The sequence below is a fragment of the Cucumis melo genome, chromosome 2 (assembly GCF_025177605.1).
Source record: "Cucumis melo cultivar AY chromosome 2, USDA_Cmelo_AY_1.0, whole genome shotgun sequence".
NCBI classification, from domain to species: Eukaryota; Viridiplantae; Streptophyta; class Magnoliopsida; order Cucurbitales; family Cucurbitaceae; genus Cucumis; species Cucumis melo.
In genome coordinates this window covers 25,629,711-25,651,027 of record NC_066858.1, presented here as the reverse complement: position 1 = coordinate 25,651,027, position 21,317 = coordinate 25,629,711, and the positions used below count along the sequence as shown (strand labels likewise).

At 35.7% G+C, this 21,317-nt stretch overlaps 4 protein-coding genes and 1 non-coding gene across 5 annotated transcripts; 2 read left to right on the top strand and 3 right to left on the bottom strand.

Moving 5' to 3' along the window:
- The first annotated feature begins 687 nt into the window (after positions 1 to 687).
- On the top strand, positions 688 to 7,738 carry LOC103502343 (uncharacterized). The gene is made up of 20 exons (XM_008466254.3): positions 688 to 1,015; positions 1,408 to 1,494; positions 1,595 to 1,663; positions 1,750 to 1,882; positions 1,970 to 2,016; positions 2,132 to 2,218; positions 2,305 to 2,366; positions 2,634 to 2,676; positions 2,783 to 2,863; positions 2,958 to 3,074; positions 3,216 to 3,321; positions 4,471 to 4,537; positions 4,711 to 4,753; positions 4,907 to 5,152; positions 5,249 to 5,410; positions 5,739 to 5,870; positions 6,207 to 6,353; positions 6,583 to 6,669; positions 7,265 to 7,333; positions 7,421 to 7,738. The coding sequence occupies exons 1-20, from the start codon at positions 884 to 886 to the stop codon at positions 7,508 to 7,510; spliced, it is 2,007 nt and encodes a 668-aa protein (XP_008464476.2). The 5' UTR covers positions 688 to 883; the 3' UTR covers positions 7,511 to 7,738.
- A 354-nt stretch (positions 7,739 to 8,092) lies between these two features.
- Positions 8,093 to 8,164, bottom strand: TRNAE-UUC (transfer RNA glutamic acid (anticodon UUC)). Its single transcript has one exon. It is a non-coding gene; the product is annotated as a tRNA-Glu (tRNA).
- A 542-nt stretch (positions 8,165 to 8,706) lies between these two features.
- Positions 8,707 to 14,303, top strand: LOC103502344 (uncharacterized). The gene is made up of 9 exons (XM_008466255.3): positions 8,707 to 8,923; positions 10,267 to 10,292; positions 11,582 to 11,666; positions 11,748 to 11,957; positions 13,059 to 13,181; positions 13,270 to 13,327; positions 13,474 to 13,547; positions 13,878 to 13,966; positions 14,047 to 14,303. Exons 1-9 carry the CDS (start codon positions 8,816 to 8,818, stop codon positions 14,114 to 14,116), a joined length of 843 nt encoding a protein of 280 aa, XP_008464477.2. The 5' UTR covers positions 8,707 to 8,815; the 3' UTR covers positions 14,117 to 14,303.
- A 133-nt stretch (positions 14,304 to 14,436) lies between these two features.
- LOC103502346 (uncharacterized) lies at positions 14,437 to 17,041 on the bottom strand. The gene is made up of 2 exons (XM_008466256.3): positions 16,093 to 17,041; positions 14,437 to 15,743 (listed from the first exon to the last, which is right to left on the bottom strand). Exons 1-2 carry the CDS (start codon positions 16,899 to 16,901, stop codon positions 15,116 to 15,118), a joined length of 1,437 nt encoding a protein of 478 aa, XP_008464478.2. The 5' UTR covers positions 16,902 to 17,041; the 3' UTR covers positions 14,437 to 15,115.
- Positions 17,042 to 17,442: 401 nt separating this feature from the next.
- On the bottom strand, positions 17,443 to 20,944 carry LOC103502347 (elongator complex protein 3). Its single transcript, XM_008466257.3, has 9 exons — positions 20,415 to 20,944; positions 19,763 to 19,832; positions 19,518 to 19,690; positions 19,171 to 19,345; positions 18,854 to 19,020; positions 18,449 to 18,668; positions 18,226 to 18,330; positions 17,924 to 18,073; positions 17,443 to 17,771 (listed from the first exon to the last, which is right to left on the bottom strand). Exons 1-9 carry the CDS (start codon positions 20,885 to 20,887, stop codon positions 17,613 to 17,615), a joined length of 1,692 nt encoding a protein of 563 aa, XP_008464479.2. The 5' UTR covers positions 20,888 to 20,944; the 3' UTR covers positions 17,443 to 17,612.
- Between the last annotated feature and the right edge of the window lie 373 nt (positions 20,945 to 21,317).

The window sequence follows — 21,317 nt, the reverse complement described above, 5'->3', positions numbered from 1 at the left end:
ACCATATCATAATAATTAGTTATAAATGATTTTTAAAATTAAATACAAAATATTTCGTTATTTACATTATATTAAATTTAAATAATGGACGGAGAGAGAAATCGAAGTGAAATTTTTTTGAACAAAATCACCAAAAAAAAATAATTATGGGATAATTTTGATTATAACATTAACATAATTTAATTAATTACATACCATATTTACATATGGTATCTAATAAATGCAAATCTTGGTCCATTCTCCTTATTTCATTTTTTTTAATTTGTTAAATATATTATCAATAATAAAGATGGGTAGTTTGTTCTTTTAGACCCTACATTTGTCTAAAATTGAAGCTAACGAAAAATTTGACAATATTAGGTCAAACATGTAATAAGACATTTTATTTTAGGCTATAGTTGTTAAAATTGCCGTAACTAATGTGCTATCTTAACAAGTCAGCCACTTATAATTGATATCATACAAGATCTCTAAGTCAGTAGTTAACTATTTTGATAGTTTGAAAATCGTCAATACATTCGATTTATATATGTGTAAACTTTTCAAAATAAAATAAAACGAATAATGAATTGTGAACATAATCAACTATTCAAATGGATACATCTTACTATAATTTAAACTAATACAACTCGAGTTGAATTGCATAAATATCGGTTAGCTTAACGCTCAACGAACAGTTACTATGCAAGACGACACCGTATTCTAAAAGGAGAACCAATTTTATTCAATACTGTCTCGGTGGTAAGGCGCGGGCGCCGCATCAAAGTTCCGTTGTGTAGAACTCGTGGTTGGAGCTGGAAACCATTCGCTTGCATTCGACTGTAATTTGCAATTGTAGCTGAGGCCCGAAAGGCGATTCCGTAAGCAGAGAGTTGCAATTCAAATGGGGAAGAAGACGAAGAAACCCGGGAAGGGAAAAGAGAAGACTGAGAAAAAAACAGCCAAAGCCGAGGAAAAGAGAGCTCGTAGGGAGAGTAAGAAGCTCTCTCCCGAGGACGACATTGATGCAATTCTCGTATGTTTCTTCATTCTTCACAACTTTTAATTCGTTGTTGGTATCTGACTAGCGAGTACAAATGAAGCAGATCAATACTTATATAATAATGCTTCAGCTCTTTATCGAATTCATATTAGTTCACTCTTGAGCTCTTTATTTTAGTTTATTTTGTTACTGTTATAGATTCCTTCATTCAAGAGTTAGTTTTGAGAATTGGGATTTTTGATATATTCACTTTAGATGTCCAAGCAAGGAAGAAAGATGAAAAGAAACGGGTACTTTTGAGAGTCACGTTTATTCCAACTAACTTTCTGGGTCCATGGTTGGCTTGAATGGGAAATTTTTCATGATCCGTTTTGTGATTAAAACTTGGTAAAGTGAGTTATTCTTGCCCATTTGAATTCTGGCAGTTGAGTATACAAAAGGAGGAAGCGAAGAAAAAGGAAGTTCACGTTGAGGAGAATGTCCCTGCGCCATCTCCTCGGTCCAATTGTTCGGTATATTTCTTACGTATGGACTATCAAGTTAATTTCTAATTGTTGTGTTTCACACTTATGGTGAAATCAATAACTGTAGTTTATTGGAAACAATGTGTAGTTGACTATCAATCCCTTAAAAGAAACAGAGTTGATCCTTTATGGAGGTGAATTCTACAATGGTACTAAGGTAAGCTGAGGACAATTTTCTATGTGTCTATTTGAAGTAGTTAATCAGGTCTTACACCTGCAGTTCATTAACTTGAGTTGGCACAGACATATGTCTATGGTGATCTGTATCGGTACGATGTTGAGAAACTAGAGTGGAAAGTAATTTCAAGTCCGAATAGCCCGCCTCCTCGTAGTGCTCATCAAGCTGTTGCCTGGAAGAATTATCTCTATATTTTTGGTCAGTGAATAATTTTGGTTGAATGCAAAGACGCATCTCTAATATTTAACATGCACTATGCTGACTGCTTTTTTTTTTGGCAATCAGGTGGAGAGTTTACATCTCCTAACCAAGAGAGGTTTCATCACTACAAGGTGAAATTTTCATTCCTTCTTTTAGTTTTTGCAAGTGCATGCTATTTATTATTAACTAAGCAACCTGTTGGCTTCCAATACTATATTTGATTTAGTGCCTTACACAAACCTATAGGATTTCTGGGTACTGGACCTGAAAACAAATCAATGGGAACAATTAAATTTAAAAGGTTGTCCCAGTCCACGCTCTGGTCATCGGATGGTAATTGTTGGATACCATGCTTCTTTAATATCTGATATGGTTATATCTTTTTCTATTTGCACAACATTTTCTTGCTTGTGTTTCAGGTCTTATACAAGCACAAAATTATTGTTTTTGGTGGCTTCTATGACACTTTAAGAGAAGTGAGGTTGGTGGATTCTATATTAATCATATGAATTATATTTCAAGAAAAACATTGGAACTGGGTGTGTGTGTGTGTGTCTACATACTGGTATTAAGATTGAAGGTACATTTGCTATTTCCACTCATGTCAAACTTACCTTATGTATTCTTTCTGCCATTTGTCTTCTTCCACATGGTTCTATGTATTTCCTACAACTGTGAAGATATTCCGTTTACAAGAATCTTGGTTTCAATCTGCTCACTAAAGCTTTTCTCAAATATGATTTTGCAGATACTATAACGATATGTATGTATTTGATCTGGACCAGTACAAGGTGAAACTAATTCTTATCAAAATTTCCTCTCCCTCTTCAAGATAGCATTGTCTAATTATTCTCTTGATCTAGCTCAATGATGAATACTAACAAAAAGTTCTATTAGTGGCAAGAAGTAAAGCCCAGTCCTGGTGCAATGTGGCCTAGTCCTCGAAGTGGTTTTCAATTTTTTGTTCACCAAGATGAGGTTGGTTGATCATGCAGCATCTAACCATTCTGGTTACAACATTACAGACACGATTTTTTTGCTGCACTATCTTAAGTGTTTATTTGAATTACAGGTTTTCTTGTATGGTGGCTATTTTAAAGAAATTCAATCTGATAAGGGCACTTCTGAAAGAGGAGTTGTGCATGCAGACATGTGGTCCCTTGATCCGAGGACTTGGCAATGGAACAAGGTGTATACTCAGTCCTGATTTCAAGCTTTACTTGTCCATTCACTGGGTTCCACTCTTCGCTCTTTGTTGTGTATTTCCTTTTCGGATCATGTATCTAGAACTGACTTGTTCTGATGCAATTTTCTACGTTTCCTTTTATAGGTAAAAAAAGGTGGGATGCCACCTGGGCCTCGTGCAGGGTTCTCCATGTGTGTTCATAAGAGGCGGGCCTTGCTATTTGGGGGAGTGGTGGACATGGAAGTTGAAGGCAAGTACTTACATATTACGAAGTATGAATGGAATGAACTACTGCAGACCCTTTTTGCTAATTATCGAATAATTGTTGATACAAACCCCTTTTTGTGTGTGTGGGGGGAGGGGCTGAAAAACCTGAAGACTTGTGGAAAGGACACGTTAGCTTTTGAAATGTCAGTGCTATGATTTAGGAGTTCCCCCTCATTCCACCTTATAGGGAGAATGACCAATTTCTTTGGCTTGATGGTGTGTATGCGGTGTTATGGCTTATGGGTCAAATTGTGGGGCGAGAGGAACAATAGGGTGTTTAGGGGAGTGGAGAGGGATCCTTGAGAGCTTTGGCCCTTTGTTTGTTTTCATGTTTCTCTTTGGACTTTGATTTGAAAAACTTTTGTAGTTATTCCATAGGAATGGTTTTACATAGTTGGTGCCCCTTCTTTCTGTGGGCTTGGTTTTTTTGTATGTCCAAGCCCATGTATTCTTTCATTTTTTCTCAATGAAAATGGATATTTTATTTTTTAAAAAAGTTGTGACCCTGGGAAACTAAACTCCTATGAGGAAAAAAGAAGTTTGTCTTTATTTTTTATATAGAAAAGACATCTTTCATTGAGAAAAATGAAAGAATACACGGACACACGAAAAACCTAAGCCCACAAAGATAGGGGACCCTCTATGTGAAAAGGGGATCCAACAATATAAAATAAAGTCTAAAGGATAATTACAAAAGATCTTTGAAATCGAGAAGTCTGTTTTTATTATCGGAAGGGACATGATCGTGCTAAGTTGATAATTGGAGATTGATGAAGTAGGTCTCCTAGTTTTCTCACCAACGAAAAAAGTGGTTTTCCTAGTCTTGTCTTGATATGATTAAAGTAGACTAAGAGGTCACTGCTAAATTCAGGTCTTATAATACCATGATCAGCAGCGACCAATGTATTTTATCATTATTTGGAGTTATATTAAAATTTGTACTTGTCATGAATTATTTGTCTGCAGCTATGTTTTTTTCTTTTATTTGTCTGACTTCCTTTTTTAGGGAAGTTCTTTTTACTTCTTTTTTCCTTTTGGTGTGTGTGTTATATTCGTGATTCTTATTGGGTTGGTTTTCTTTTTTTCATTTTTTTCACCAATGTATGTGATCCTTGGTCATTTCCAAATGCAGGCGGTGATGCAATGATGAGTCTATTCTTGAATGAACTCTATGCATTTCAAATAGACAACCATCGATGGTAAGTGCAAATTATTATTTCATGTGCACTTGGGGGGGGGGGGGGGTGCTATATTCTCCAATTTCCTGTGCCTCGTTGAAGTGAAGTTTGAGTCTTGTATGATTGGTATATACACACAGTGTAAAATCATTTCTCTGCTAATTGGTAGATGTTTTTCTTCTTCTTGTGGGTAGGTATCCTCTAGAGTTACGGAAGGAGAAGTCGATAAAGGCAAAGGTAATACCTCGATAAATTTCTAGTTATCTGTTTCTAGACTCCTTTAAAAGCAAAATAACTTTCTTTGAACACATTTGACCTTTCTAAATATTGGATGTTTAATGAATTTGTCATTTATAAGATATATTGTTGATGGTTTGATTTTTTTAGCAGATTAAAAAAAATTCTGACCAAAAGGACAATGAGGCTGCGTTGGATGATAATATAAATGAGGAGGTCATTGACGTTGGCAAAACTGAAGCTCCAGTCGTGGATGAATCATGCAGCATGGAAACTGACATTGATGAAATATTTCATCACATATCTTCATCTGTGTCTATTAACAATGGTGGATTGGAAATAAGTTCTGGCAAAAAACAACAAGAATCTAGTTCAAACAAAAATGCTGTTTTGCCCGAGGTATATTGCACTGGAGTTCATTTATTATTTTTCATTCTTTCATGCATTAAGATTTAGCTTGAAACTTTTATATTCTAAAATACTGTAAATTTATAGGTGATTAAGCCCTGTGGACGTATTAACTCCTGCGTGGTAGTTGGAAGAGATACATTGTACATATATGGTGGTATGATGGAGATTAAAGATCGAGAGATCACCCTTGATGACTTGTATGCTCTCAATCTCAGTAAACTTGATGAATGGAAGTGCATTATACCGGTATGCTATTTTTTAACAATAAAAAATAGAGATCATTCTTTCCTGTTTTATCAGTGACTCGTTGATTGCTAGGTTAAGTATCATCATCCTGTGATCATTTGCTACTCTTAATCTTGATTATTATGTTTCCCCTTGCAACTCGTAGTTCCCATAATTTTTTGAGTCTTTTCTTCATATTTGAAAGTAAACTCAAGGTTGTAAGATGAAGATCATCCCCAGCCCCTATTTGGACAAATCATAATTGTATTTGTTTGATATGCTTGAATTTGTAAATCGCCTATATCTTTACATTATACTTTTCTTACTTTGCCACTTGTTTCTGATGAAGGCCACGGAATCTGAATGGGTAGAAGCCTCAGAGGATGAAGATGGGGAAGATGATGAAGATGACAGTGAGAATGATGATAATTCTGAAGGAAGCAATGAAAGTGATGGGGATAGTGATGAGGAGGATTTTGAGGTGCACTGTGTCCTATATTCCTTATTTACTGATTATTGCAATTAGGAATTTCTGGTTGCAAAATAAAATACCCCGTGTCTCTCACCTCTTAGAATATCCATTTATCATGCTAATCCCATTACTCTGCTTCTATTCTTGGTTCATTTGCATGGGACATTGTTTTGTCTTCTTGTTTTGGCAAACAGGAATGTATATGTTATGGAGATAGCTGCTCTTCAAGAATCAAGCAAAGTTGCTAATGGGATTTTGCATGTGAAATGGAACCAAATGATACAATTCTGTCCAGAGCTGTATTCTCATTGACCATTCTTCATTTGATCTTATTTATTTTTGTAGGCTGGGAATGACGGGTCGCAAAAAGTAGGAGATGCTGTAGCTTTAATCAAGGGTGAGGGCAGGAATCTTCGTAGGAAGGAGAAGCGGGCAAGGATTGAACAAATCAGAGCTAACCTTGGGCTTTCAGATTCACAAAGAACTCCTATGGTAGCATTTATAATCTATAATCATTATAGTATATATAATGTGGTTGACGAACTAGGGAGTTTCTTGCAATTCTCCGTTTTTAAAATTGATATTCTAAAATATAACAAAAATCAAATAGTTTTGGCTTCAATTTCTATAATAGCGATCCTTTAGTTTTTGAATTGTATGCTCAGTTAAGTTCCTTTGTCTCACTCCATCATTGGTACATCTCGACCATATCTTGATATAGCCTGGAGAATCTCTAAGGGAGTTCTATAAACGTACAAATCTTTACTGGCAAATGGCGGCACATGAGCATACGCAACATACTGGAAAGGTATGGAATTTCTTTTGCATCTAAAATGTTGATTCTACTTTTGCTTCTCTTTTTTCCGGTGATTAGCAACTTTTATGCTCAGTTTGGTTGAATAGATTTCCTCTCCTCTTATCTCATTAAAGAAAATCATACGGTTCTGTTTTTCCATTTTGAACCATTGTACAAAATCCTTCTTGGCAGACTAAGAAATAAGTTATGTAAAGTGATCTGTGAAATTATTTAGTGTACATCACGCAGTTTAATTAGGATGTTGGGAAAATAGTACACAGGAATATTTTGAATTCTTGGAACATTAGGAGGACTTGTGAGTTTCCTTGTTTTTTCCAATATGAGATCCTCAACACTGAATAACAAGCTAGATCATTATATGAATGGGAATGCTTTGCCTCAAGCTAAATAAAACTAAGCCTTGGTTTTACATAATGATTTCCATAAAGGAAAGAGGGATACATTTTGCTAATAGGGGTTAATAGAGAAACTAGGGTTCGAAGGAAAAGATTTTATCAACAAAACAGGTCCAAAATCCAATTTTCTTATCCTTTCTCATCTTTGTGTATGGCTGAATAGTATTAATGTTCTTCACGTCTTTATATAGGAACTTCGGAAAGATGGTTTCGATCTTGCCGAATCTCGTTACAGGGAGCTTAAACCCATCCTTGATGAGGTAAGTTCTATTTGACTTGCTTCAGAGCCACAACTATAGTATTCGAAATGCTCTTATTCTTACATGTTCCTTGTTTCTTTGAATAAGCTTGCCATATTGGAGGCAGAGCAGAAAGCAGAAGAGGCAGAAGCTCCTGAAACTAGTTCAAGAAAAAGAGGCAAGAAGAAAAATAAGTAAAATAGGTTGTTATATTATTATTATTATTATTATTATTATTATTATTATTATTATTATTTAATTTTGCAAAGTATTAAAAGTTCTGTTACCTTAGGGACAATCATTAATCTTATAATTATGTAACTGCAATTTGCAAACGATGAGTGTGTAGATAAAGGGGGAGAAATTTTGTTAGTTAATGACGATCACAATGCTTATTTATTATTGAGTCGAATTCTTTTTCTTTCATTAGAGTTTGTTCTATGGAAATATTAACTAACTTCCCTCTAAAATTAATGGTTCATTTGATTTCCTTTTGACTTCATGAAGTTATTTAATTAAGATTTTAAAAAATTGGTGAAATCTCTTAAAAAAAGAAATTGGTGAAAGCTTTTTTTTTCATGGAGATACTCCATCGTCTTCTAAAATGAATGATACATAAGTTAATTAAGATTTCAAAAAATTGGTGAAATCTCTTAAAAATAGGAAAAGAAATTGGTGAAAGCTTTTTTTCCATGGATATACACCAATTTAAAATAAAAAATCATGTAAATTATGGTTGAAATAAATTTATTGGCCAAAAATCAAACTTTAAAAAAAAAGTTCCGTTGCCGGGAATCGAACCCGGGTCTCCTGGGTGAAAGCCAGATATCCTAACCGCTGGACGACAACGGAATTATATGACAAGAGACTCTTTTTAAATATCTATTTAGTTAAATTGGATATTTTACATTTACTAACATATAATAGGTCATATTATATTATAATTTTTTTGAAACTATATGTTAATTTCTAAAATACAAAATATTGGTCTTAAATCTATGCATGATTTGGTAAAGTAAAAGAAATATATATATATATATATATATATATATAAACAATTCTTAAACTAGTTTGATAATCATTTACTTTTAATAAATCAAAGTCTATTTCCTCCTAAATTTACTTTCAATAAACTATTTTGGATAAAAGAATTGATTTCTTGGTCAAATTAAAAAAAGAAACAATTTCTTATTATATACATATTAAAAAGCTATTCTTTTACAACTTTTAAAATTTTTTTGAAAATATCAATAGAAAATGTATAATTAATTTGAAAATTTAGAGGTGAAAAAGAAAAGGTGTTTATAAACTTAATATTTAAAAATCAAAAACGAAAAGAAATCAAATAATTAACAAAATGTTGTTAATATATTATTTTCGGGGCCACGCGTAGGTGATTAGAGAGGCAAAAGTCGGTATAATTCGCGGCTACAATTCGAATCTCCAAAACCCCAATCGGGCCATAGTGACAGGTTGTTTCGAAGCTTGCAAATTAGCAGTGCAATGAAGAAGAAAGAAACAGCAAGCACCATAATTCTTCTTTCATTTTTACTTTCTCTTCAAGAACTTCTTCATTTTGCTTTCCCTTTACCTCCTTCACACAACAATCAGGTACCGAATATGTCTCCTCTTATCATAGATTCCTAATCTTATAGGTTGATCTTGATGCATAAACCACGGCTATTCTCGGTTTGTTTCCTACTGTGATCAAATGGGGTTTTTTTTTTTTTTTTTTCTAATCCATTTCTAGTCATCGATTGAGCTTTTTGAATTTGGTATAGTCTCGATCAATTAATTTTTATTGTCTGAGATAATGAACATTTTTTCATTGTTATTTTTCGATATGGTATTGTAATTCTTCATTAGTTGTATTTTGTATTTTGTATTGGGATATGCTGATAATGCCAAAGGTGTTCCAACCTAGTTGAGACAACTGGGTGGGTGTTCTTGTGAACTTTGGTTTGTGAAATTCTTATGTTCATTGTGTCTTATTGTAATTTGAACATTAGTGTCTTTTCATTTCATTAACGGAAAGTTCAGTTTCTTAAAAAAAAAACTGGTATAAGCTTTGCGAGGAAAATTTCACAACTGAAAAATATTGAGCAAACACAGCTTTTCAACCGACTCAGTCATTCGGTCATTCCCTGGATGTACTCTATCTGGTTATTTGATACATCTCTTACACGGTTAGAGTTATTTCAATCGGATAACAAAATTGTCAGTAATATCAGCAAACCATTGAGCATACTAATTAATCAACTCCACGAATCAATCAGTAATAAGCTACATAAGTGTAAGGAGAGAGAAAGAGATAAACACAGAGGAAGGCCTTTTAGAATCTACATCCGCTATAACAACTGAAGGTTAGATGCTATTCAGCTGATACAAAATAAGAGAAAACATCTTACATGTTTCAATTCAACTCAGGATTACCAAAACCCAAAAGCCTTTGAATTTTCAGATCTTTACAAGAAGAATCACTCATTTAACAATGCTGAAGGCAATCCCTTTTCCCAGGTTTTCAATCCGTGCACTATTGAGAAGAAAAAAAAGAATAATCATATAAAAAAACCTTCAAGTCAAGACCAAATTCTTCGGTTCCTCAGGAACATGCCTCACCGGTCATCATGTGAGGTGATAATAAGCTTGGTCAGCACTCACCTATGAGCTGGACAAATTAAATGCCACTTAGACCATAAAAAAAAAACAGCTAAGACTTCTGTTTACTGTGATCTGCTTGTGATGGACTATGGTAATACTTGAGATAGGGATGCTGCCAGTATGTTTCTTTCTCATTGCCAATGGTAATACTTGAGATAGGGATGCTGCCAGTATGTTTCTTTCTCATTGCCAATCCCTCATTGCTCCTTATATTTGTTTGCTTTGTGAATTTTTGTCATTACTCACATGTCTGTGCATTCTCTTCTTACCTTGGTCTTTTTCATTCATTTTAGGACGAGGAGCAATCTGCGACTTTGAGGTAGCTCTTTTCTCCCATCACAGTGTACTCTCTCTCCCTCTCTCAAGTTATAGCTTAGTGAAAACCTAAAGTTATCAGATACGCAGGAGTATTGATTAATTGCTAGTTATTTGATTCATTTGATGTATTGTATCGTCTTTGTATCAGTTCACTAAAGAAGATGCAACCACACACATACTAAAGAAGATACATGTATATATATCTCTGTTTCTTATATAAAAAAAAAGGAAAAAATTCTCATTTATTTGGTGGAAAGGCACTACAAAAACATAACTCCTCTATTTCAAGCTTATAAAAATGTTCTACGATTTCAAAAAAAAAAAAAAAAAAGCACCATAATTTGAACTAATACAGAAACAGTCCAAATACAAGAAGCCTTAAATAATTAACACCATTAGTTATATTGAGGATGAAGCCTAAACAAATTCATCCCGTCTTCATTTTCCCATCGTTTTTCCTTTTCAATAAAATTTTCCGCTCGTACAGCTTTCTCAGTACCAAGAATACATTAGATAGGTCACATGAGTACTTCTAATTTTAATTTCTCCGTTAGAATGTTGATATTTCAAAGAAAACTTCTTGGATTGATCTAATCCTGAAGCTATCTCAAACAACTTTATTACTTAAAGCATAAATTTCAGTAAAAACTTTGTTGTCCCAATGAAAATGATCACAAGGCGAGACAACTGAAGATGGGTTTTGAGAATTCTCCCCTAACCAACACAAAAACTTTCCAACAAGTCCTTTTGCATCTATGGGCTGATCTAGCTGCTAAGAATATTTCTTATTTGGATAAACAAGGAGAAAGGGCTTTCTCCTTGTTCCCTTGGAGCTGCGGAGAAATATTGAAAATTCAGTGTCTGAAATACATTGTGTCATCATATTGCCCATTTACCTTCACATTCCCTTTTCTCCATCTCGGCTAGTTGAAACTCCCAATCCGTGAAATGTATGCTTTTTCCAAGTCAATTTTGAAAATATAAACTATATTCCTCAACTCTCCTCCCTTTTCCAACAATTATGTTTGCAGATGCAATTGATGTGATTCCAAAGAAGATGTGTTATTGCCCAATTTTGTATTTCAACTTTGGTTGTAACTTATTCGACATTCTATTTATTTACAACTTTACTTCTATCTCTGTATCTCTCTAACCAATGCATCTTATTTAGGCAATATCTTTTGTGTGTTTGTGATCCAAGGCAAGCAAGAAGCTGTTGCCTTGTGTGTCTTACTTTTCAAACCTACTATTTGACATTGCTGGCATCTCTATTTAAATTTGTTTATGTAGACCTCTTGAGCAAAACGAAGAGCATGTTGATGAGGTTCATTGTTCCAGAGAAAGAAGCAGGAAAGCCTGGAATATTATTGAGGAGGTACGGACTGAACTTTCTTTCTGCTACTTACAGATTATGAACTCAGACATGCTAATTGATGTTCTGTTGTTTCTACTGCAGCATTTACTGCCTTTTATGGAGATAGAAAATTATGAGGTTTCCACCCAGTGTAGGCTTCATCCAAACAATGATCTCTTCAGAGATCAGGAACAGCACAAGATTCATCTTGATATAAATCATTGGCAATGTGGATACTGTCGTAAAAGCTTTCGTGCTGAAAATTTTCTCGATAAGCATTTTGACAACAGACACAGCAATCTTCTGAATGTTGTATGTTCTTCATGTTATAATCATTGTTCATAGTTATATTTTATTCTTATAGTTACTATATAACATGGTCAACATTTTTGGGTCATGTATTAGTATCTGCTGTTATTTGAAATTGGCCTTTTCATAATACATAGGTTTTCCGTAGCATCATCTATATTTACTTGGATTTCATGTTATAGCCGGCAGAGGCAGTGTAGCATTTGGCTATTCACTAACATGTGTCTTCTTTCTGCTTCCTCTAATAATCAAATAAGAAGGTTTACTTTCATCATTTCATGACATTAATGGGTGAGTGTGTTGCTCAAGTATTTGAATATCAGTGAACGATAAAAGAAAAAATTTATTGCAGTAATCTTAAAGGCTAAAACTAACTACTCAGAAAGAGAACACTAGCAAGAGAGGAATGCAGAAAAGGAGAGGATGGCATATTTTCCGAAGAAACTCAAGAAATTTACAAAGGGTCGTTCATATTGTTTTGTATCAGGAAGTAGAGTAGTTACAGTGAAATCTCAGTCAAAGTGGCCCCAGTTTCCATGTAGAAGCCGAGAAAGTCATGCTATTTACAATCTCATCTTTACCCATCCATCTCTACTGCCACACATAGAAATTTCTCTCAAACCAAGAAAGTCATGATATGGTCAACCTCTTCTATACCCATCTTTCTCACCTTAAATAACATGGAAACGTCTCTGAAGCCACGGCTTCCTGGAAATTGCTACGTGAAGCAACTTTCTTTCATCCTTGAAGCATTGACATGAAATGATGTGAAGAACAAAGTCCAATAACTCCGAATATTAGTGTTTATATTCATGGCTCCACGTTTCTTTTCTTAGGATATTTGTCTTACGTCCTTCCTACATCCAATGATTCTTAGACACGAGAATTTACACAATCCGTATGCATGTAGAAAATAATAGTTTAAGAGAGTGACCTTGCATGTAGATTGGCTCCCATTTTCACAAGGGATTGCCAGGTTTTTTCTAGCTTGGATTATTCTACTCAAGTGACTTCTATGCATTTTTTTCTGAACTCAGTTTATGTACTTTATTTCCTTGCTTTTGAGTTTGATTGCCGTTGTTTACCTGCTATTAGTAAATGCAGAGCCACGGGAAGTGCTTGGCTGATTTATGTGGGGCATTACATTGTGACCTAAAGATGGATATCAAGTCTCGTAAATCTAAATGCAAGCCTGCAGCTGCTGCTAGGAACAAGCATTTATGTGAGGTTGCTTACTGGTACACAAAATGCTTGCTAATTTCTTGCCTTCTGTTTTGTGTAATCCCATCGTTCATTTCTACAAGTTCTTTAACAGAGTCTTGCTGATAGCTGTTTTCCAATTAATGAGGGACCATCAGCAAACCGTCTTCATGGTAAGCTTCTTCCCCCCACCCACTCACACACACACGCACACCAAGCTCTTCTCCTTTTTCCTTTTCACTATAATATCTGTCCTTTTTCAAAGGTTCCTCATGGAATTGCTCATATTTTTTAATTTAATGTCTGAGATACTCCGTAGAGTTGTTTCTTCACCAATTCTGTGGAGCTCATTCTTGCACTGGGAAACAAAAGCCATTTTCTAGAGGAGCAGCGGTGAGCCTTTAAACATAAGCCAATTGCTGAATACTTCAATTAATACATCAAGCTGGTTTTCTGCTTCTAAAATAGTTATTTTGTTTCTTACTTTTAAATATGTCACTCCCTTGTGGAATGACATGGCATTGGAGCCTTCCAATTTTATTTTATTATTTTATTATTTTTTTTCAAAAAAGAAAGAAAGGAAAAACTAAGAACGAAAGAGAAAGAAGGGAGTTGTTTATCATTTCATATAGAATTTTTTTCTTTTTTTGGAACCGTATAATTATTCTTCTTACTTGTTTGGTTCCATTCTATGTTTCTTATTAAAATATTTTATATCTGCAGAGGCAACCAGGCATATTCTACATGGCATCTTCAATACTGATTTTGATGCTGCTACCAATTTTCTATGTCATTGTCTATTTACACCGCAGGTACTCTCTTTTACCTTGTAGCCTCATCCGAATAAGATTATGCCATGATTCATAACCCCTTTTATGGGCGTCTTTTACAGAGAATCAAGAAATGGAATCGAAGTGCTGAAACGAATCTCAAAAGCTGGGCGTAAAAGCAAACCCTTGTAACTGGTAGCACCTTTTACCCCCGTACCCATCAAAACTATTTTATTACATTTTTAATCTCGTCAACTTCAGGGACTTTGTTTATGTCCGAGTATATCATAGCCAAATGTCCTTTAGCCAGGGCGTCATCTAGTTGTAAATTGGATATATCTTGCCTTATACTGATTAAGTTTTTTCCGTCATTTGTTCATTCTTTGGCATCATCTATCAAGTTATTAAGATGAGTGTGGAGGTAACTGCTATCTAATTTCTGTCGGTTCTATTACAATTTTTCTTCTCCTTTTTCTATAATAAGATAATTAAAAGATAGTGGAGACTGGAGATTGATTGCCAGTGTGCGTGCTCTGTTTGTATTTAATATTCTTCGATGCATGTTAGCAACGACTATGAATGTCAAAGGCCCCACACAATCTAGAGCAGGATAAGTATACATTCTAGTAGAGACAAATCTAGAATAGGATAAACCAGCTTTATCAGCCACAGTTTGAAAGTCAAGACCCGAAAGGGGCCTTAAAATACGCAAATCCATCTTCCCCTTTTTCGAATTGACCTTTCCCTCCATTGAAGGTTATGCTCTGTCAGTCTTGTTTTCAAGATTTCGTGCCTTTCCATAATATGACTACAAATTAATTCCAGCTTTGAAACGGAATAGGTCACCTTTTCCATGAATCAATTTTCAGAAAACAGTGATCTCGGCCAACTGCTAACCTGATCAGAAGTTCATCCATAATTGTCTTATTGAGCTTGCTGGTTTAGTCATACTTCACTGCAACTCCCATGAAGAGAATCCTTTCTATGGTAAGTGATTAGCATAACTTTATAATCGGAGTAATTATTTCGGATTAATCAGCAAGGTTCTCGTTGCCAGATGCATGATCCTATATTGTCTTAAAAATTTGGCAATATTTTAGTCTTTTTTACAGCCGAAATAACAGAAATGAGAAATGGAACACAAGATTTGGTATCAGGAAAGGCTAATCAAACCAGATTGGAATTTAGCCTTCAGGGAGATAGGACTCTAAATGCAAGAGAGATCAATTCATTTGATAATAAAAACCCATCTGGATCACTAAGTCGAATGTGCCGCAGCCTTGTAAAATTATCTTCTTTCCTCAATAACAAGCCATTGCATTCATCAACTGTGAGAGCTCTCCTCTGCTCATCTAAGCAAACCACATGGCCACTTTTGATGTAAGGTTGATAGGCCCTACAAAGTTCATGGACAAGACGACCATCATATACTTTTCCAAACGATTGCAAATCAAGGCCTGAGGAAGTTCTGAGAGAGAGCATCACGACATCCATAGCCATGTCTTTGACATCAACATCATTATTTCCACGGCAATCCAACAGCCCCTTCTCTAAATTCTGAACATAATTTGTGTATTCCTTCAACTTCCGTGGCCTCGAGAACCTCAATCCGCCGAGATAACTAGCTGCCCCTAAACCAAAACCATAGAAAGGATTGTTCTTCCAGTAAGTCGAATTGTGCTTACACTCGAACGAACTCTTACAGTAACTACTGATCTCATAATGGCTATAACCTCCCTCGGCAAGTGCTCTTGAAGCCATTCTGTAGAATCCAGCTGAATCTGTGTCAGAAGGCAATGGAAATTCCCCTGGCTTGTACCTGCACACGCCTGTTCAAATTAGTAGCAATCTAGAGGTTTAAATACTAATTTGGTCCCTCTATATTTTCAACTTTTGTTCATTTTGATTCTTTTACTTTACAAAGTGACTATTTTGATCCTTTAAATATAAAAATAAAGGGATTAAAATGGTCACTTTTAAAAGTTTTAAGGATCAAAAATAGACTAAAGATGAAGTACATGACAAATGGTCACTTTTAAAAGTTTTAAGGATCAAAAGTTGACTAAAGATGAACTACAACGACCAAAATAAACTAAGGTTGAAAATAACGAGGACCAAATTAATATTTAAACTCATTCAAAACATTCATAACCAATGCTACTACATACAATATCCCAAATTTTGTGTCTTCTTCAACTTGCAAATCATATACTGAAACATGAGTTGGTTGTGCTTCAATGGTGAGGCGTAAGCTCTCTTCCCACATTGAAGCTGTCTGGTGAGGTAGAGAAGAAATGAGATCCATACTCCAGTTTTTAGGCCCACACGACTTGATAATCTCAATAGCCTCATAAACTTCATCAACTCCATGAGCCCTTCCACAAGCCTTGAGTAACTCTTCCTGAAATGCCTGAACACCCAAAGACACTCTGTTCACATCCAACTTCATCAAATCCTCCATTTTCTTCGCATCAAAAGTGCCCGGGTCCATTTCAATAGAGATTTCAGCATCCTTAGCCAACCCGAATTTCGATCGCAACACATCTAAAATCAACGAAACAAGCCTGGGCGGCACAAGAGAAGGGGTGCCACCTCCAAAGAAGACAGTCTCGAGTGGCTGGTTGGTTTGGAATTCTGACTTCGTAGCATTAATTTCACGACAAAGTAGCTCTACATAGTGCTGAATTCGAGGGTCGTCGTCAGTTTGGCTGGAGGAAGATCCCAAAGCGACAATGGGGAAGTCGCAATAGTGGCAGCGCTTTCGACAAAAAGGGAGGTGTATGTAGGCTGATGCAGGGGGGTTGGTAGTAATGGGCGTTTTGGTTGATGCATTTTCTCGAACAGTTGGCGTGATATGTGCACAGAAATTGGTCATGGTGCACAGAGATTCTACTTTAGGCATATTGGGTGTTCTGCTTGATAAGGTGAAGAAAATGGGAAGAAAGGTTGATTTTGGAATGACGTGATGAAGTCTCATGGCAACGAAGTAGAGGGAAGATCGAAGAAGAGAGCGTTGCGGATGCAGCCGTCGTGGATATTTGAATAAACCGACGGAATTTTATAGGGAACAGGACATCATATCGATTCATATAAATATCTGGACACCTCACAGCCACCCTTTTTATTTATTTATTTGGTTTTAGTTTATATTTGAAGATAGGTTTTACTGTTTAATACTATATTTAAATATACCAATAAAACATTATATTTCATTTAATTTCGTAGATTAAATTAATTTATCTTTATTAAAATATCTATTATATTATTTATTAGGTTATTTTTTAAATTATAATAAAATGAACTAAAATATTTAAAAATTATGGTAATATTTTAATATATTTATAAATATTTTCAAAAATATGTTATTAAGCTGAAATATAGAATCAAAGAAATATTTTATTATAAGAAATACAATTTTACTATAAACAAATACTCCCCTTCCAAATAAGCCCCTGAATTTCTTGGAGTGTGACTTGATTGTATCAAATTTTCACTTGAGAGCAATGGACAATTAAACATAACCTGAATGGGTAACTTTGTAATTCTACCCAAGAAAGAAAATATCTACAACCAAAACTGAAGGGGAGAACTTCGGGAGGTGGTCAGTAAAAGGAAAATGAAGCATACAACATAACATTTTAACTAATACCATCGAAACAAAATTGATTCATAATATAATTCAAACTCGTCACTCAAGGCTTTTCACCATGTATGGACCTTCAAGTTCATAGCCTAATTTTCTATAGTAATGGCGGGTCCCAACGCCTGATATAACAGCAATCTTCTTTGATCGATGCTCATGACGAGCTATCCGCTCTGCCTCCTCCATCAAAAGCGTACCATAACCCTGTGTGAAGATCAAGAACACTTCAATTATTTTGCATGGAACTTTTATGGACATGACTAATAAACCCAGTACTTGCTAATAGTTGCCTCGAAAAGAAATCATTCGAATGATCAGATAGGTTTGTTTATATAAGAAGTAAATAGCTATAGTACCTGGTGTTGCAGCTTCTCTGTATCACGTCCATGAACTGGAACAGCAGTTCCATACACATGGAGTTCACGAACAATGGAACACTTCACGAGTTCGGGACAAGTGGTGTTACGACCACATCTTCTCAGCCGAAGCAAACCAACAAGAATGTCCTGCATAAAGTAAAACACAAAGAAATACACGGTTTAGTACATACGACCTAACAATGGAGGCTATAGTCATGCACCATTATTAAAACACAGCATTAGACTTGAACTTGTACTTGCATGAAAAACTGAGGGTCGAGGGTGGGGGAAGAAGATACCTGGCAAACATCTTCATAGGATAGAAATGTTTCCCAGCCTTCATTTGCCATATAATCACGACGAACAAGCTCAACTTCATCAGGTTTAATCTTATGATGAATGTCCTAAAGTCACGAGATGGGAAAACTTTTAACATCCTTTACTAAAGTAAAGCACTAGGTTTGAATTGCGCATATGAACGAGTGAATAAAGAACAAAGATGCAAACAGATTGTTCAGTAACCTGAATTCCAGCTTCACGAGTCCTAACATCACGGCATTTTAAGCCCAAATCATCCATCCGAGCTAGAGCTAACTCTCGAAGATTTCCTTTCTCTACGCCAGAAGTAACCAAAGGCATTGGGATATCCCGTTGTACTCTATAAACTCGGGTCCAAGGTGGTACCATAGCCAGGATTCTTGCCACAATATCAACAAGTTGCTCTGGGGGATAGTTTCTATACCTGCATATGAACAAACATTTATGACGATCTGCAAAGGTTATTAGTTATCAATAATTACTACTTTCACCCCAAAAGAAAAATATAATTGGGAGCATGAAGATTTAATTTATATAAGGCACGGGTCACAACTCAAACATTTCAAATCAAGGTTGAGAATATAACATGTTTTATGATGAGCTACTTGCCTGCCAGTTTTCCACAGTTCATAGAGCCCAGTTCCACGGATTACAAGTGTTGGATATATTTTGAGCCCATCTGCTCTAAATGAAGGATTTTCAAAGAACTCGCGAAAACTCTCCAGGTCTCTCTCAACCCCAACGTTTGGAAGGTCAGGCATCATGTGTGCTACAACCTACATGAAAAGAATAAAGCCTACTAAGAGAAGAAGATCATGTCACCTGAGCAATAAAGTCAAATCCTTAACCTGGCACAGATCTAAGTTAGCTAGCAAATGATTTAACTATGACTTAACTGCATTCTTTGCAAATCCATATATACAAACCTTGAAACCAGCATCCTTTGCCAAGCAAAAGCAATCAGCCACGGCAGCTACAGTATGCCCTCTGTTAGTGTCCCGAGCCACATCCTCATATGTACTTTGAACTCCAATCTCTAGTCGTGTACAACCATAAGAAAGCATTTGTCTCAAGTGAGGTCCAAGACAATAATCAGGCCTCCTGGTTGAGCAAAACCAAAGAAACAATGAAACCATTTTTTCATTAGTTGAACAAACACTATCGTACTCAATGAAGACTTCACAAAGATAAAGTTAGAAGCAGTCTCAACTGGCAGAATACAGAGACGAAAAAATCTGGAGCTCACAACTCAAATATTGGGGGAAAAACTCACGTTTCTATCGTCATGCCTATGCATTTAACTGCACCATGCTCTGAGTAGGCAACTGCCTCTTCAACATTGGCAGAAGTATGCCCTGACAAAGCATCATGAAGATTCCTTATAAAGTAATCACGATAATCAGCAGGAAGCGACATGAAAGTCCCACCCATTAAGATGAACTCAACCTGAAAGTAAACAGAAAATTAAATGATAATTTACCATGCTGCAGAAAAAGTTCATAGAGAAGAAAAAGGAACCTTATCAACACTGTGACCCAAACGCTTCAACTGATCTATCCTGCTTCTAGCCTGGACATATGGGTTGTATCTACAATCAAGACGGAAGCAGTACAGATGAGAAAGATATCAAAACGTATGCAAAGCAGCTCAATATCATTAAGAACTGACAAATAGAACAGAGGCAACAATAATTGTAGTAAAAACTCTAAAGATAATTCATATATTTAGTCAACCAAACATACTGCCGATGATAAAAAATCTTAAAAAGCCAAAATACTCTTATTAAAAGCCAGGGTAATTTTGTTTACATGGAAGGTTGCCATCCCATTATGTTAATTTCCCAGGACAGGCAGTTGCCAGTTACTTACATTCATTTTCTTCACCCCCATTGGTTTTCAAAGTATTCCTTTAAATGTGAATTTGGAAATTTACTAATCTCTTGGCCAAAAAGAACAATACTTGGCCCGTATCCTTATAAATTGGTAAAATTCTCATCCTCAATTCTCAAATACTCTCCTCTACAATCGTTCTTTCCTCCACATTGATATGTAACACATCCAATAACATAGTAAAAAAGATATGAAGAATACTCCAAGCAAAGAATTCGAAACTCAAAAAAGAAGAAGATAATACAAAATCTTAGAAGTTACAAGTTACGCTTACAACCAACCTTGCACGAATTGCACGCATGCTTGTAGGCTCATAACCAGTGTAAGATTGGGTACTGTACTCAAAGTCTGAATCAGGTCCTCCGGGGCAGTACACACAAATATTCCCCGTCGTAGCAATATGAGGGCAACGATGCGGCTTAGACATCACGGCCACGACTGCGATACCGGAGGCTGTTCGAACCGGCTTGGCTCGAAGCTTCGGTAGTAGGGCCTCGCGGTCCGATTCAGGAAGTGCTGCGATCATTTCAACGAGCTTTGGTGCCCGTGCAAGGCCATACTTCCGGCAGGCGGCGGATTTGAGAGCGTTCAGATCGACGTTTTGCCCTTTACGCGAAAGGTCGACCATGGAGTTGACAATCTCGGCAATAGCACGAACTCGAGCTTCTTCTTCGGAAAATCCATGGCCTTCGAAGCCGCCTCGGCCAGGCCGAGGCAGTTTCCGATTTGGTTCCGCCACCATCGCAGTCGCCATGAGAACAGAAAAACCTTCTCCGTAACACTACGCTTTCTTCTTAGGCACCAAAATAGTTTAGGAGTTTTAACACTTTTCAACATTGGAATACTAAACCCTTTTACCAATCCAAAAGACGCAAATACCCTTATCCCATTACATTTAAAGCATAAATATTTGCTTTTTAGACTTAGTAACTAAGCCTATAAGATTTTATTCCGATCTCGACCTATTGTTGTACTAAAAACAAATTACAATAACATTTTGATCAAAATATTGCAATTATTTTAAAGAAAAAACGAAAGAAATTTACGACAAGATAGTAAATGTTTTTTCTGATAATTTTTATATTAATATAAATCACTTTTATTCGAATAGTTTTGTAATTGAAAAGGACATAATTGTTAATTCAAACATTTATTTACAATTAGATGAGGATAGTTTCGATTAC

Bases quoted from the DNA above. Each gene is read 5' to 3' on its own strand.
- LOC103502343 (XM_008466254.3), top strand. From the start codon at position 884: ATGGGGAAGAAGACGAAGAAACCCGGGAAGGGAAAAGAGAAGACTGAG. The intron at 2,367-2,633 runs GTTGGTGGATTC...ATGATTTTGCAG, and splicing joins GACACTTTAAGAGAAGTGAG to ATACTATAACGATATGTATG. The intron at 6,354-6,582 runs GTAGCATTTATA...ATCTTGATATAG, and splicing joins ATTCACAAAGAACTCCTATG to CCTGGAGAATCTCTAAGGGA.
- LOC103502344 (XM_008466255.3), top strand. From the start codon at position 8,816: ATGAAGAAGAAAGAAACAGCAAGCACCATAATTCTTCTTTCATTTTTA. The intron at 11,667-11,747 runs GTACGGACTGAA...TTTCTACTGCAG, and splicing joins CCTGGAATATTATTGAGGAG to CATTTACTGCCTTTTATGGA. The intron at 13,328-13,473 runs GTAAGCTTCTTC...GATACTCCGTAG, and splicing joins ATCAGCAAACCGTCTTCATG to AGTTGTTTCTTCACCAATTC.
- LOC103502346 (XM_008466256.3), bottom strand. From the start codon at position 16,901: ATGAGACTTCATCACGTCATTCCAAAATCAACCTTTCTTCCCATTTTC. The intron at 15,744-16,092 runs GTATGTAGTAGC...AGGCGTGTGCAG, and splicing joins GACACAAAATTTGGGATATT to GTACAAGCCAGGGGAATTTC.
- LOC103502347 (XM_008466257.3), bottom strand. From the start codon at position 20,887: ATGGCGACTGCGATGGTGGCGGAACCAAATCGGAAACTGCCTCGGCCT. The intron at 19,021-19,170 runs GTTTGTATATAT...CTTTTCATGTAG, and splicing joins CAAAGGATGCTGGTTTCAAG to GTTGTAGCACACATGATGCC. The intron at 17,772-17,923 runs GTACTATAGCTA...ATCTTCACACAG, and splicing joins CAGAGAAGCTGCAACACCAG to GGTTATGGTACGCTTTTGAT.